This window comes from Lindgomyces ingoldianus (assembly GCF_010093535.1).
Source record: "Lindgomyces ingoldianus strain ATCC 200398 unplaced genomic scaffold BDR25scaffold_28, whole genome shotgun sequence".
NCBI classification, from domain to species: Eukaryota; Fungi; Ascomycota; class Dothideomycetes; order Pleosporales; family Lindgomycetaceae; genus Lindgomyces; species Lindgomyces ingoldianus.
In genome coordinates this window covers 552,797-566,739 of record NW_022985189.1, presented here as the reverse complement: position 1 = coordinate 566,739, position 13,943 = coordinate 552,797, and the positions used below count along the sequence as shown (strand labels likewise).

The following is a 13,943-nucleotide window of genomic DNA, read 5'->3' as shown; positions in this document are numbered from 1 at the left end:
CATAGCTGCATGCTTACACCACCTCTCCATTTGCAACGAAGTTGCTTATCTTTTACGCGGCGGTTAATTTTCTTTGCTTTGCATCATCTCTTTTATTCTCAGCGCAGTTGTGCAAAGCTAGCCACATGAGGTACATTGTATTAGCCGTCGCTAAATTATTAAAAGTCCCGCTAATTTAATATATTATAGACAAACTTGCCACCACTAAATTATAAACAACGTTACTCCAGGCAAAGAAAATAGATTATTAGTATGGTAGATTAATGTGTCGAGGCTTAACTAATTTTAAGAACAGACTTGATTCCGTGCGCTCACAAGCAGGCTAGAACACCAGTGCGACATTCCGCATCGCTCTCGACATTCACACTTCGAACATCCTGAGGAGTACCGCGGACACCGAACAGGATGAAGTGTTACGCACTCTTTAGAGCTCTCCTATTCCAGCTCCTCCTCCACTCTTCATTCGCCGCGAGCATACGGAGTATATTCCTATTTAAGGACGTGATGAAGTCAAACACCACAGCCTTGAAAACATCCGGCTTCAACACCCTTATCATGTTCGGTGTCGGCATCCTCGATAATGGCGACATAATGTACTACTCGAACACCGCAGGAAGTAAGGACGTTAAGATAGCAGCCAACGGTGCATACGTTGGCGGCGACGCACTCGCCGACAAAGTCCGCTCATTCAAAAAAAACGATACAGGTATCGACAGGCTCGAGATCTCGATGAACGCCCAGCATGTCCGCGACCTGATGGCTGCACCAGGGCCAAGCACTGAGACACCACTGTATCGTAACTTTGAGGCGCTGAAGACGGCATGGAGTCTTGACGCTGTGAATAATGACGACGAATCTATATATCACTCGTCCAGCACAGTCTCCTTTGCAAAGATGCTCGGCAAAATCGGATACAAATATACCATCTCCCCCTACACCAGCACCAATTTCTGGCGCACCATCACCACGCAGCTGAACGACGGTCTCACAGAGCCCAATCTACTTATGGACAGAGTGTATCTACAGTGCTACGACGGCGGCGCAAGCAATGATCCTGCGAGCTGGCAGAGTTCGCTGGGCATGAAGGTTGTACCGCTAGTGTGGGTTACGAATGATTCGAAGCCGAGTTATGGGACGTCGGTTGCACAGGCGCGTACGAAGTTTACGGGGTGGAGTAAGAGGGGTGGATTGGCGGGCGGTGGGTATTGGAACGATTATGATATTGAGAAGATGGGGTTAAGTTATGCGCAGTATGGGGATGTTTTGAAGAGTGTATTTCCATGAGGGAAGTACTTGGGAGGCGGAGACTTGGTGCTCTTTTAGTATTAGCCATGAAGACATAGTTCAGGTCTGTGCAGAGATGTCTGGAATTTATCGTTGTGGAACCAGGGCTTCTCACAGACAAGTGTAAAGGGTCTTGCTACTCGGATACAAGCTGTAGTCCTTGTTTGAAGTTCGTGGTGTCAACGATTTGTCTTTCTCCTATTTTCCAATACGGAGATTGTTGGTCTTAATATTCCTCTCCACGCCTGCTTGCTATTTTCATCTAGTCACGGAATTTGATTGCCCTGGAATTTCTTCTGAAGTCTTATGGATACTTTATGCAAGATTTGTCTACACGTTTCTCGCGAAAAGGTAGGTTGCTGTTATCTTACCTGTACATGCTAGGTGTATCACGTTCTTCGCTTGTCTAGCTTGCTGTAGAAAACACAAGAGGGTTTTAGTTGTTTGGTATAACGTGTTTCATGAGCGAACGGGTCACGCAAGTGAGCAGAGTAGCAAACCCTACTAAAACGCCTAGTCAGCCACGCAACGCAACACTATAATAATTTTTTATACTACGTATAGTAGTAGACTTTTCTTTAGATATAGTCCCTCTATCTAAATTATCTATTTCTATTATATAAGTGTAGGTGTTATGCCTAGCTTTAATAGAACACTTAACGTACCTCTTAACGTACTTCATGGGCGAGTTGCTCACACACCCGAGTTGCTTACTTTTGCTAAGACCCTACTAAACCACCCTTCCTACACTAATGCATTCCCCATAACACTACTTAGACGCGCTAAAAGAACATTAGATACAGCTTACACTCTAAGCTTTTAAATAAGACATAAAACTCTTAAAGAAATATGCTATAGCTATATATAAAGTTCTATAAAAGATAATAAATAACTATAGCACTAGACAACTTTTATAAGCTAATTCTACAGCTAAATTATAAAGGCTAGGTAATAAAAAGAAGCAGGTAATTATTAAGACTATACTTAAGCTATATGCGCAAGGAATTTCCTCTTAAATAGCATTTATAGCTAATATAGCTAATTCTTTATGCGCTAAGCATAATCTAGGCTATGTTTACATAAACTAGCCTAGTATGTTTATAAAGCGTTATTTAGAGCTTAAAGTAAAGTTTTAAGCGTAAGTATAGTTAAAAGATATCTAGCTAATTATAAACCTTGTTTTGCTAAAGTTGTATGTGTTATTATCTTAGATGCTATACTTAGCTTTAATATTCTCTATAAGGCTAAACCTGCTCTAAATTACTCTAGGACTCTTATAAAGAGCTTTTTTATAGTTATACTTACACTTAAATGTTACTTTAAGCTCTAAATAACGCTTTACAAATGTACTAGGCTAGTTTATGTAAACATAGCCTAGATTACGCTTAGCGCGCAAAGAATTAGCTATATTAGCTATAAATGCTATCTAAGAGGAAATTCCTTGCGCATATAGCTTAAGTATAGTCTTAATAATTACCTACTTCTTTTTATTACCTAGCCTTTATAATTTAGCTGTAGAATTAGCTTATAAAAGTTATCTAGCGCTATAGTTATTTATTATCTTTTATAAAACTTTACATATAGCTATAGCACATTTTTTTAAGAGTTTTATGTCTTATTTAAAAGCTTAGAGTGTAAGCTGTATCTAACATTCTTTTAGCGCGTCTAAGTAGTGTTGTGGGGAATGCATTAGTGTAGAAAGGGTAGTTTAGTAGGGTCTTGGCAAAAGTAAGCAACTCAGGTGTGTGAGCAACTCGCTCATAAAGTACGTTACAATAATAAAGAAAACCTAATTTATAATATCTACTTTATAAATAGTATAAGTCTTAGCTTAGTAACTTTACTAGCAGCAGTAGCTACTACTGCGCTGACTCATATTGAGATGAAACACTACGTCATGTGACGTAGTTTCACCTGGTTCAATTATCACGTGCCACAGAACACAGCGGATTGAGTGCTAAGAAGTAGCATGAGTCCCTCGCCGTCAGGCTGACGTGTATCATTTCCGTACTACCATAAATGGAGTTAACTAGGATACCAACCCATGCAGTGGAACAGATAGCCCCTATGAGCGAGTGAAGCAATGGGCGAGAGTGGTGACCTCACAAATGGAGGAAAATTAGGAAAACGTTGCATATTGGTAAACATGATGGCATCAACGTACAAATGAATGAATCAATTTTAAAACGCCTAAGAATATTTTCTAGAGAATCGCAAAACTTCTTGTATGCGGTTACAAAAAGTGTGGGGGTAATGATACATATCAGTTTGGCTCAATCCGGATACCAGAGATGGTTGAAGGCTTAGCAACAGAACTAAGGAGGGATCAGGGAGACTTCTTCTCTAGGTGAGTCCGGAAGAAGCGGACTAAAGGGTCCCATATCATTATTTTGCCGTCAAAGTAAGAGTAAGCGACACCAATTAATGCCCCCGAGAAATGGGCCTGCTGGTTGTTAATCGAGTGTTTATGATGTTGATGTCATAAACTCACAGCATGCCCCCAATTGATTGACTTGAATCCAAATACCATTCCATATAAATCGAAAGCCATGATACATGGTAAGAAGTATTGCGCTTCAAAGCTGAAGGGTAATAGAATGATGCCGATCCCACTGTCTGGATACTGCATACAGAAGGTACTAAAGATCGCAAAAATGGCGCCACTTGCTCCTCCACATGGAATAAAAGCTTGGGGGATCACTCTCGCTCGGCTTGCAAATATAGTACTCCAATGCTGGGCATAACCGGAAAGAATGCCAGCCGAGAGGAAGAACGAAAGGGTATGATAGGAGCTACCTTCAAAGAGCTGGGATCGAGCGACAGGTCGCAAGAAGTTGTAGCACGCATACATATTGAAAAGGAGATGAGCCGGACCAGAGTGTACAAACATATGGGTTAGAAGTGTATAATTATGGTTTAGAGCCGGCGTATGCCACAGGGAGTTCCAGTAGTTGGGGTCAATATATCGAGTGAGATGAACAAGGCCATTCACGGCGATGATTCCGTAGCTCAACCTCGAAATTGAATCGAGGTCGTTCCAGGCTTGTGATATAGTTTGGGCAGGACCAGCGGGCTGTGGACTGGAAAACTGAGGCACCCGGATCCGGAAGCGCTGAGAAGCTTCTTCCACCTCCGATTTTGCCTCCCAGTATGCGAAGAGAGCATATATTCCGGACGAGGCTGCAACAGCCCATAGAGCGGGTCGCAGATACCTCACTCTCACTTGTCGGGCCTCTCGTTCATCATCATGCTTATATTCCCCTTGGTTTGGGGCAAAGTGAATATCTTCGCCCTCGTTATGCTGCTCATTTGAAGGTTCCGGGTTAGGTTCTAGGCGGGTTCTGTCCTGCGTTGTGGGGATAGTTGACTTAACAGGCTTTGATTCACGTCTCCCATGTTTGCCGCGCGTTTGGAGAGTGGTCCGGAGAAGGCAGAGAGGTTGATTGCAGAAAAGAGGCCTCGGTAGTCGGAAAGGTGAGAGAACAGGTTTTGAGACTAAGGGAGAGATGCGAAAGGGAGGCATTGGCATGTGAAGGATGGTGAATGTCTTGGAGGATGTTGCGCCTTTAGCGCGAAGTCTTCAAGCGGTGAAACTGCACTATTCCATTTCAGGCTTAGATTTTCTTGCTATCTTGACCACGTGTTTCCTCATCACCTCCAGCCGAGTGCCACATGCTTTCTGAAGGAGTCAATTCTAGATACGAGCTGGACTTCGGGTCCGGCCGAATCATAAGTGCGCATACATCCGCCTTGATCCAATCCCTGTCGCCGCTCCCTCCATTAGACATTATGAAGAGCAGAAGAAGTTCTGGAGAATCTCACCGGACAAAATGCTAGAGTTTGCCATCTTCAAGGCACACCTGCTTATTATAGAAAGTAGATCGCCAGATGAACGTGCCTTTGATATGCATTAACTAAGGACATACGGTTGTACTGTATATATTCCGTTCCGTCTTGGTATGCGACTCGGAGCGACCAGAAAATACAAAGATTTCTACCCGGCTTCGTCGTGTGCAACGGGCACATCCTGCCAATACAGAAAGTCAAAATTCTCCTTGAGCTGAGCGACGACCCCCTGAAACACTGCTTTCTGGAAAGCCGCGTCCTCTAGACTGCTCGCCCGCTGGTCAAAATCGCATCGAATGCATCTTCGCACTGCATCGCTGTACTTGCCTCCAGCATCATTGTAGAGCTCGTCAACCAGTCGGTCGGCCGTGTTCCACTGAGCCATGATATCTGCACTACCGTTGCCGAGTGCCCCGTCTTCAGGCTTACGCAGGTCCGACATGGTCTTACCGTACCAGAGCTCGATAAGAGAAATCCCAAGCGCGTAGAGGGTTTGATTTCTAATGATCCTACGCATCGACGCTGGCATTGGATTTGAAGGAATTTGAGTCGCTTGATCGTATCGTTGTGTGACAAAAGGGTGACCATACGCTGCTTTGCCGGTGCGTTTGATAAAAAGGATGTCGTCCATTCCCCAGCTCTCGTCCAGCCATGGCGTTTCATGTAGTTGCAGAACACTGGAGGCTAGCGTCACAGCTAACTGGAGGCGGTCACGCCGAGCAAATCCGGGATCTTGTAACACGCTTCGCAGGGAGGCTATCGACCACGCTTCAGTATCTGACGGTCGTTCTTTTAGAGGGTAGATTAGTATCCCGTATTTCTGCCTGTTGTACTCATTCTCCAAGAGCGAAAGACAGACGGTGCGATGTAGCTTCTGCAAGGTGCATATTGCCGCGCAGAGGTCTTGTATAGGTTGCAAGTTTGGGGTGGGATCGAGTGCCGCCTTGACGGCTTTCTTTGCCTGGCATGCAAAGCGCACGCCTTTTCCGCCCCCTGCTCCAGCTTTAACTGCTGCTGATGGAGTGTCAGATGAACTCTTCTTCTCTAAGGTGATGTGGACATCGGCCTCTTCCCAAGTCCATGGCTTTTTAGCCACTGTTGGACTGCTGGTGCTTTTTAATAATTCCTCATGACCGTTGCAGAAGACTACGTGGAATGAATCTCGCATCGCATCATATTCTTCGTCTTCATCGGACGAGTCGTCGCTCTGGGCATCGTCCATACGAGGCTCTAGGCGCAAGTTGACGGTGTGATCAGCGTGACATGGACACTTCCACCCCGAACGTAGTGCAAAGTGAAATCCCTTGGCTCGATCGTGAATAGCATTAAAATTTGGAATAGACCGTCCGTCCGATTTGCAGGAGCTCTGCAAACTTTCGAGGGAGATGGTCTGTGTTGTTAACCGATGAAGAGAAGAGTTCGCACGGCGAAGTCTAGCCATGAGATCGTCATAGTCACACTTCTTTAAACTGAATTTAAGTCGCTTGAAGCACTCCTTAAAGGCCATCTCATCGGCGAATTGGGGCTATAGGGCGTTTAGCGTGCACTAAGAGTCAAAGTGTAGAATTCCTTTTTTTTGCTAGCACATACCTTGCCTGAAGGGTTCAGCTTTAGCCTCTGCTTAAAAGCCTGTGCCGCCCTACTCAGCTCACTGACAGTAGCCATATAAGACTCGTAGCTCGCGCCGAGCCGCTGCTTTAGCTTCCGGTCAAACTTCGCCTCTTTCCAGCGGTCGCCGCATGGGTCCACCAGAAACTCGGCCATGTCTTTCTGCTTAACGATGCCGACGAGGAGCAGATTAATGCTGTTGGTGCATATGGCGTTCTCCGTTCGAAGTTCATCGATGAGACTGTTGAATTGTTCTCGATATTTGAAGCAGCGCTTGGTCACCGCTATGCCTTTCATGTAGAATTCAAGCCCGGCCAGAATCAAGGGAATGGAGCCTAGGACTAGGCCTGCAGTTTCCACGCCCGTCGCCATGGCGGTAGTGACAAGGGTTGCGCACACGAGGCTGAAAGTTGGTGCGGCGAGCTCGCTGACAATGGAGGCTCACGAGCAGAGAAACGTAGGGGCAATGCTAACAATGAGCATGGCCGGACGTAGATGGCCTCTAGCCGTAACAGCAGGGTTATTTGCCAGATGCCTGGGAGACCAGAGGTCTTGAGCTGAGCAGAGGTAGGAGGCTGAGGCGATGAGACGACCGAGGTCATGCGGGGCTTTAGCCCCCAAATCAGCATCCATTATCCACGTCCAGAGCCCGGCACCTACCGTAGCACCCCAGCAGCCTACCAAGCATCCATCTATCAGTGATATCGACCTCCAAATACTCCGTACACCCATGGAAAGCATTGTCCTAGCTCAGTGACGATGGATCATAGTCCACTTATCTTCACTCGGGTTCATGATAACGGTATCGCATTCGTCAGTCTCGAGGAGGCTCTGAAGACAGCCCCGCGATTCGCAGCCCAGGTCCGACCAGAAGCCGTGAAAGATGAGCTAGATCGATTCAGGATATGGGCTGGCAATGTTGCTGCACATCGCAAAGGCCAGCGATCGCTCGAGTATCGGCTTCGCGATGCTGCACACCTCAAGACGGAGACTCACAATCTCTTGACCGCCTTGCAAGCGTCTCTTAAAAATGGTAAATCCCTTCCTAGAATTCTCTATCGCATTTTCTGACTAGCGAACGGCCCTTGCAATTGTCACGGAACAAAAAGTACCGTGGGACGAGCTATCCGACTCGGACAGCGATTCCGAATTTGATACCGAGAGTACAAGGGAGGACGGTGATCAAAACGACACGGAACTGAAACAGCTTCTAGCGAGTGTCAAAAACTCTATTACATGTCTCTTCAGACTATCCATGAGTGTCAGAGACCCGGCGCCTAATAACCAGTCTCGGTCTACAATCACTGTGGACAAGTCATACTTTGTAGAGCATGACATATTACACGCGAGGGAAAAGTTCCCCGAATGCGAACCGTATCTAGCCGAGAGACTGGGGCGCGCACTTTCCGGACGACGACAGTATCTGAGCTATCGTGAGGCACACCATCAGAAGCTTGCTAAGAATATGGAAATGATTGGATTTGAAGAGCCCCGAACGGAACACACGACCAACAGCACTGAGGCAACCCCCATTCCTATAGCTCGAACCAACAGTCTCAATGTTTTTGACGGTGATGACGCACTTTCACAAACCTCATACGCCACGTCAGTGAATGCGGCCATTCGAGTACCGCCATTACCGAAAGAGGCTCGTGAGGAAGAGCATTTTGAATGCCCTCTTTGTTTCATGATACTGTCTATCCATACGAAGTTAGGCTGGAAGTATGTATACTGCAAGTTCCGTACTGGCACCCAGCTAACCACCCTAGGCAACACGTGTATCGAGACCTTCACCCTTACTGCTGTACATTTGAGCATTGCACTACTGCAGATCGGCTCTACGATTCCCGCCATACTTGGTTTACACATGAACTCAAAGCTCATAGAACTTCGTGGCAGTGTGTTGAAGGCTGCGATAAGATATTCTCCACAGAAGAAGATTTCGAGAACCACGTCCAAAGGTCTCATTCCGACCTCTCTGCGCCAAAGATGCTATCCGTATTGAAGCGGACAGCGGCACGGACCGCAAACCTTACTAATCAGGCTGATTGTCCACTATGTGATAAGCGGATGACTCTGAAAGCTTTGCAAAAGCACCTTGGCCGTCACCACGAAGAACTGGCCTTATTTGCCTTACCGCCGAACCTAGACGCCACCGAAGAAGAACCTCAAGATGACGAGGAAGAATCTCTAAATGTGAATCGATGGCAAGATGAAGACCTTTCTGACATCAGTGATACATTCGATGATAGTGACCCCGACGATGAACCAAGGTACTGCCTATGCAACAATGTCAGCTATGGCAATATGATCGCTTGTGGTAACAGCAGCGTTAGTATCCCACGCTCTTTTCTCGCGCTAGGTAATCACTAATACATTTTAGTGCGAGAAGGAATGGTTCCACCTAGGCTGCGTCGGTATAACATCACAAGAAATCCCTACCGGCAATGGGAAATGGTACTGCCCTATCTGTCGTGAAAAGCAGAAGGACGCGGCTTCTGGGGGGGATCTACAAGAATCTACGGAAACTAAGGGGGGAGACGAAGGCAAACTCGCGAAGCTGGAGCCCAACGATGAACACTCCTCAGTCAAGGCAACACTTGAACAAATCGCAGCGATAGCCTCGGATTTCTACACCAATCACGCCCCTGCTTGTGAAGACTTCATAGCTTCCCCTCCTCGACAAAAGACTCAACGAGACAAGGAGCACAAGAGGCTTTACGAGGCTGTTCTGGTATGTATTCTGTTAAAACTCGATGGAGTAGAGACCTACGGCGATATACATGCCCGAGCGAGGCGAAAGGAACTGGTAAAAGCAGTTCAACAGGTTCTCAATAGGATGGATCGCGCTCTCGAGAGCGATTACGGGGAGCTCGAGGAAAGGGAACGACTGGAGACTTCGGGTATAGACTACTTCTCCCATGTCACCACGGAAGACTTTAGATCCAACCCCCCAGAGGACAAACACTCCGACAGCCATACCGATGTTTTAGTATTTAAGCACAAGGGGACGCGCTACCCAACGCATTTCCCAGCCGGCAGCATTCAGAGGGGGGAATTAACAGTACGTAATCTAAGGCATGCTGCGGCTAAAAGATTACGAGTAAATGATCCAAAGAGGGTACTTCTGCTCTTTAAGGGCAGAAATTTGAGACATGATGAAAACACGGCACGAGACGTGGGACTCCGTGCCGATGAAACGAGCAGTGAGATTCTCTGTGTCGTATCTGAAGAACCTGCGGGCAATATGGCGTTCGGGGCTGAGAATTCAACACAAAATTACGTGGATCTGTCCAAAACTGAGGATAAGCCCAGAGAGAATCATGAGGAGGAGGATCACTCACGAACACTTGATGAATACGACGCAGAACATATTCGGCAGAGGGAAGAAGCCCGTCTAGAGCGTGCCCGTATAATAGCAGAAAACACCTCCAAACTCAAAGAAGCTGAACAGAAAGAAAGGGAAGCACGACAACGGGCTGTTGATGAGTACAACGCAGAGCGGCTCAGAAAAGAGAGAAAGGCAAAAGAAGAGCTAGAGCGAATAGTCGCGGAATATGAGCGTAGAAAGTCTGAAGACGAAGTAGAAGCTCGGAGGCAGCGCGAAGAACTTATCACGCGGCTTAAGATAGAGGAGGCGCACCAGAAACAGAAAGAAAAGGAAGAATGGGACCGATTCTTGTTAAAGCAGAAACAAAAGGAGGAGCAAGACAAAGTGAAAAAGGAGGCTCAGGAGAAACAACTTGAAGAAGAGATGCGCCGACGTCTCGAGAGGTTTGGTTTTAATGAAACTCAGATCCAGGCCATTATTGACAGGCCATCGGAGAAGCAGCTACCCGACAGCAGTAAACCCTTGAATGAGGTTGGAGCATCGAGCCACGCACAGGAGCGGGGCATAGCCGAGGCTGGGTCCAGTGGACTCAATCAGCCACCCCGCAACCCTCATGAGCAGCCAGTGAACACGGCTGAACACATACGTGATTTGCAACAAGGACAATCAAGGAACGAGGTTCAACTCAGAGAGAGACTACAACGTCTTGAAGCTCTAGTAGAGGATCTGGGGGGTCATATTGGAGATACTAAACCGGGAGTGAATGCATCTACAGTAGCCGACACGGACGAGCTTAGGCAAAGGTTACTCCGGCTGGAGGGCGCCGTCCTGAGTATGACTTCCCAGGGACAAGAAGGGGGACAGGCCGATAGCAAGGCTGGTCCGAGCAAGGAAGGCAGTTATCTCGCTCAACCTGGGCAAACCCTTTCCCAAGAGGCTTCGTCGGAGGAAGAGGTTCCTCCCAGAGCTTCCCGCAAGTTGACCAAAACCAGCTGCCTGACCTGCCGCAAGAGACGCATCAAGTGCGGCGAAGAGCGGCCGACCTGTGCCAACTGTATCAAGTCCAAACGCCAATGCGAAGGCTATAGCCCGCGCGTTGTCTTCAAACCTCCCCTCGGAGATTGGCCGAACCACCCAGATGTGGACAGGACCGACCGCAGACAATTCTATCAAGAAGCGTTGGAGGAGGCCGGAGGAGCAATTGAAGAGCTAGCTGACTACTCGATTGACAGCCCCCAAGCTAGGAAAGACGGCGAAAATGCTGCAACAGAGAATATGCAGGCCAAAGGTAAACAAGCTGCGTCTGGCCAAGGACCTCGAACGGCACCTCACTCCGAGGGTGCTTCTGTAGCGAAAGAACGCCCCCCCGAGCCTGACGTTCTCATACCCGCTGATTATGAAGAAGACAATTCATCTGAGTTGTATTCAGAAGTACAGACGCGCGATGCTTGGAGGTCACTACGAGCAAAGAGAGAACGTCAAGAGGAAGCGCGACTAGAAGCCCTCAGACAGCGAGCAGATGAAGAGGAGGCTCAGCGACAAGAATCTGAGATACAGCAACAGGAAGCAATGCACGCAAATATTCCGAGACAGAAAGACGTTGAATTCAATAACCCTTTGGCTCCAAAGTGGCCGAAGGGAAACACGACGCAACAAACAAAATCTACGTCTATAGAAGGCACCAATGAAAGACCCAAGACCAAGGAGAAGATAGAGAAGAACGCTAGAGAGCAGCAATTTGAGGAGGGAATGAGAAAGCGTCTTGCTAAATTCGGCTTTCAAGAGAACCAGATTGAAGGCATGGTCAATCCGAAAGACGAACTCGAGCAGGGAAAGTCCTCGGCTAAGCCCTTGCCTTGGATACCGACACAGGAGCCTACGTATGTAAAAGTGCACAAGGACCATTTGGCCATTGATACTCTGATATACTACAACATCCCATATGAGATAGACCGCGTAAGTTTTCCTCACAAAGCTTGATCACGAGACTAAGAACTCTAGTCTGACCCTAATTACATCATCATCCTTAGCGAGATGGGTCCACGCGAAACCGAAATTTTATTTGAGCATACGCGCCGTCTGCGGAACCGTGGAGCCAGTCTTCTTTTAGAGAACCGTAATGCGGATAAGAGACCAGAGCATGCATGGGTGGGGAGACGTACGCGACGAAACTCGCTACCTTCTTTGCACAAAAATTCTGACAATATCCCTCCTATGGTTCGCGAATTCTCTCCTGCCCAAGACGATTTCGAGGCGAAACCAAAAGCTTCTCGCAAGTTCACTGCGGGCGCTCGCGTGGAGACGGCAAAATCCTACGGGGAGGCAACAGATGCTGACAGGCGGCAAAATGAGTAAATTTCATTGGTATCTAATGCCCCATCTAGATCAAGCTAAAGAAGCTGGTAATATCCAGTATTTTATCCAGGATTAGAGGCATTATAAGTAACGTATTTCACAAGCGAGCAGACTACACAAGTGAACAGTCTACTTTAATAACATTTTTATAATTAAATTACATTTTACTCTATAACACCTATATTAATTAATTAAATAAAAAGAATATAATCTATAATACCTACTTTATAAATATTATAGATTTTAACTTAGTAACTTTACTAGTATTAGTAGCTATAGCATTATTAACTTTATAATATAGTAGCTAATTTTATACTTTTTTAGTCTATTTTATTATATCTTGCTTATTATTTAATAGCTAACTTAAATTTACTTTATCTATAATAATAACGTACTTTAGAGGCAAGTTGCTTACACACCTAAGTTACTTACTTTTACTAAGACTACACTACACTACTTTTTCTACACTAATATATTTCTAATAACACTACTTAGACATGTTAAAAAAATATTAAATATAGCTTATACTTTAAGCTTTTAAATAAAATATAATACTTTTTAAGTAATATACTATAGCTATTTATAAAGTTTTTTAAAAAATAATAAGTAACTAACACACTAAATAACTTTTTTAAGCTAATTATATAGCTAATTTATAAAAGCTAAATAATAATAAAAAGTAAGTAATTATTTAGCACATACTTAAGCTAAATATATAAAATTTTCCCTTTTAGCTAGCAGCTATAGCTAATATAGCTAATTCTTTACACACTAAATGTAATATAAGCTATATTAGTATAAACTAGCTTAATATATTTATTAAGTGTTACTTAAAGCTTAAAGTAAAGTTTATATATAAGTATAACTATAAAAAAGCTTTTTATAAAAATTTTATAGTAATTTAAAGCTAGTTTAACTTTATAAAAAACATTAAAGCTAAGTATAGTATTTAAAATAATAACATACATAACTTTAATAAAATAAAGTTTATAATAAGCTAAATATTTACTAAAGTAGTTATTATAAGTTTAGAAAAATAAAAATAGCTAAAAGTAGTTTAGCTAGGTAACTAGAAGTAGATAACAGCTATCTAAGGTATTAATGCTAAAAAAGTAAGCTATTTTACTTTTTATTATTTTTTAAAGTAGTAATTACTTTTTAAACTAGTATAAAAAAAAGTTATTTTAAAATTAAGTTATTCTAGTTTTTAAGTATAGCTAGACTACTAATTAGCTTAGTTTAGACTAGTTAAAGCACTTTAACGCATATATAAAAAAGTGTACTATTAGTAGCTACTATTTACTAGTTATTAATAGCTATAAAAGCTATAACTTACTTTATTTTTAGTAATACTATAAAAATAATAAAATTATTACTATTTATAACGTACCTAACGGGTTGGCCGGCCACACAGGTTGGCCGGCCACTTTTGCCAAGCCCCTACTAAAACCACCCTATTCTAGCGCAAAACAGCCTACTTTAGCCCTATATAAAGTAATATAACACAAGATATTATTTA

General features: G+C 44.6%; 6 protein-coding genes across 6 annotated transcripts; 4 read left to right on the top strand and 2 right to left on the bottom strand.

Annotated features, from left to right (window-relative positions):
* Positions 1-504: 504 nt before the first annotated feature.
* Positions 505-1,284, top strand: BDR25DRAFT_233988 (uncharacterized protein; the record flags this gene model as incomplete). The annotated part of the gene is made up of 1 exon (XM_033685460.1): positions 505-1,284. One exon carries the CDS (start codon positions 505-507, stop codon positions 1,282-1,284), a length of 780 nt encoding a protein of 259 aa, XP_033544558.1.
* Positions 1,285-3,480: 2,196 nt separating this feature from the next.
* On the bottom strand, positions 3,481-4,819 carry BDR25DRAFT_266711 (uncharacterized protein). The gene is made up of 2 exons (XM_033687006.1): positions 3,776-4,819; positions 3,481-3,727 (listed from the first exon to the last, which is right to left on the bottom strand). Exons 1-2 carry the CDS (start codon positions 4,811-4,813, stop codon positions 3,611-3,613), a joined length of 1,155 nt encoding a protein of 384 aa, XP_033544557.1. The 5' UTR covers positions 4,814-4,819; the 3' UTR covers positions 3,481-3,610.
* A 337-nt stretch (positions 4,820-5,156) lies between these two features.
* On the bottom strand, positions 5,157-7,295 carry BDR25DRAFT_305454 (uncharacterized protein). Its single transcript, XM_033690414.1, has 2 exons — positions 6,721-7,295; positions 5,157-6,655 (listed from the first exon to the last, which is right to left on the bottom strand). Exons 1-2 carry the CDS (start codon positions 7,108-7,110, stop codon positions 5,279-5,281), a joined length of 1,767 nt encoding a protein of 588 aa, XP_033544556.1. The 5' UTR covers positions 7,111-7,295; the 3' UTR covers positions 5,157-5,278.
* Positions 7,296-7,456: 161 nt separating this feature from the next.
* BDR25DRAFT_374557 (uncharacterized protein) lies at positions 7,457-9,252 on the top strand (the record flags this gene model as incomplete). The annotated part of the gene is made up of 4 exons (XM_033697333.1): positions 7,457-7,771; positions 7,814-8,460; positions 8,508-9,069; positions 9,122-9,252. Coding segments are annotated over exons 1-4 (1,343 nt in total), but the record flags the coding sequence as incomplete, so codon positions are not given.
* A 1,651-nt stretch (positions 9,253-10,903) lies between these two features.
* On the top strand, positions 10,904-11,164 carry BDR25DRAFT_234006 (uncharacterized protein; the record flags this gene model as incomplete). The annotated part of the gene is made up of 1 exon (XM_033685462.1): positions 10,904-11,164. A coding segment is annotated over one exon (261 nt), but the record flags the coding sequence as incomplete, so codon positions are not given.
* Positions 11,165-11,501: 337 nt separating this feature from the next.
* BDR25DRAFT_291688 (uncharacterized protein) lies at positions 11,502-12,530 on the top strand. Its single transcript, XM_033688607.1, has 2 exons — positions 11,502-12,025; positions 12,071-12,530. The coding sequence occupies exons 1-2, from the start codon at positions 11,639-11,641 to the stop codon at positions 12,422-12,424; spliced, it is 741 nt and encodes a 246-aa protein (XP_033544553.1). The 5' UTR covers positions 11,502-11,638; the 3' UTR covers positions 12,425-12,530.
* The last annotated feature ends 1,413 nt before the right edge of the window (positions 12,531-13,943 follow it).

Excerpts from the sequence above, each read along its gene's own strand:
- BDR25DRAFT_266711 (XM_033687006.1), bottom strand. The coding sequence starts at position 4,813 with ATGCCAATGCCTCCCTTTCGCATCTCTCCCTTAGTCTCAAAACCTGTT. Across the intron at positions 3,728-3,775 it reads CAATCAATTGGGGGCATGCT|GCCCATTTCTCGGGGGCATT; the intron begins GTGAGTTTATGA and ends AACAACCAGCAG.
- BDR25DRAFT_305454 (XM_033690414.1), bottom strand. The coding sequence starts at position 7,110 with ATGGCGACGGGCGTGGAAACTGCAGGCCTAGTCCTAGGCTCCATTCCC. Across the intron at positions 6,656-6,720 it reads AGCTGAACCCTTCAGGCAAG|CCCCAATTCGCCGATGAGAT; the intron begins GTATGTGCTAGC and ends AACGCCCTATAG.
- BDR25DRAFT_291688 (XM_033688607.1), top strand. The coding sequence starts at position 11,639 with ATGCACGCAAATATTCCGAGACAGAAAGACGTTGAATTCAATAACCCT. Across the intron at positions 12,026-12,070 it reads TCCCATATGAGATAGACCGC|TCTGACCCTAATTACATCAT; the intron begins GTAAGTTTTCCT and ends TAAGAACTCTAG.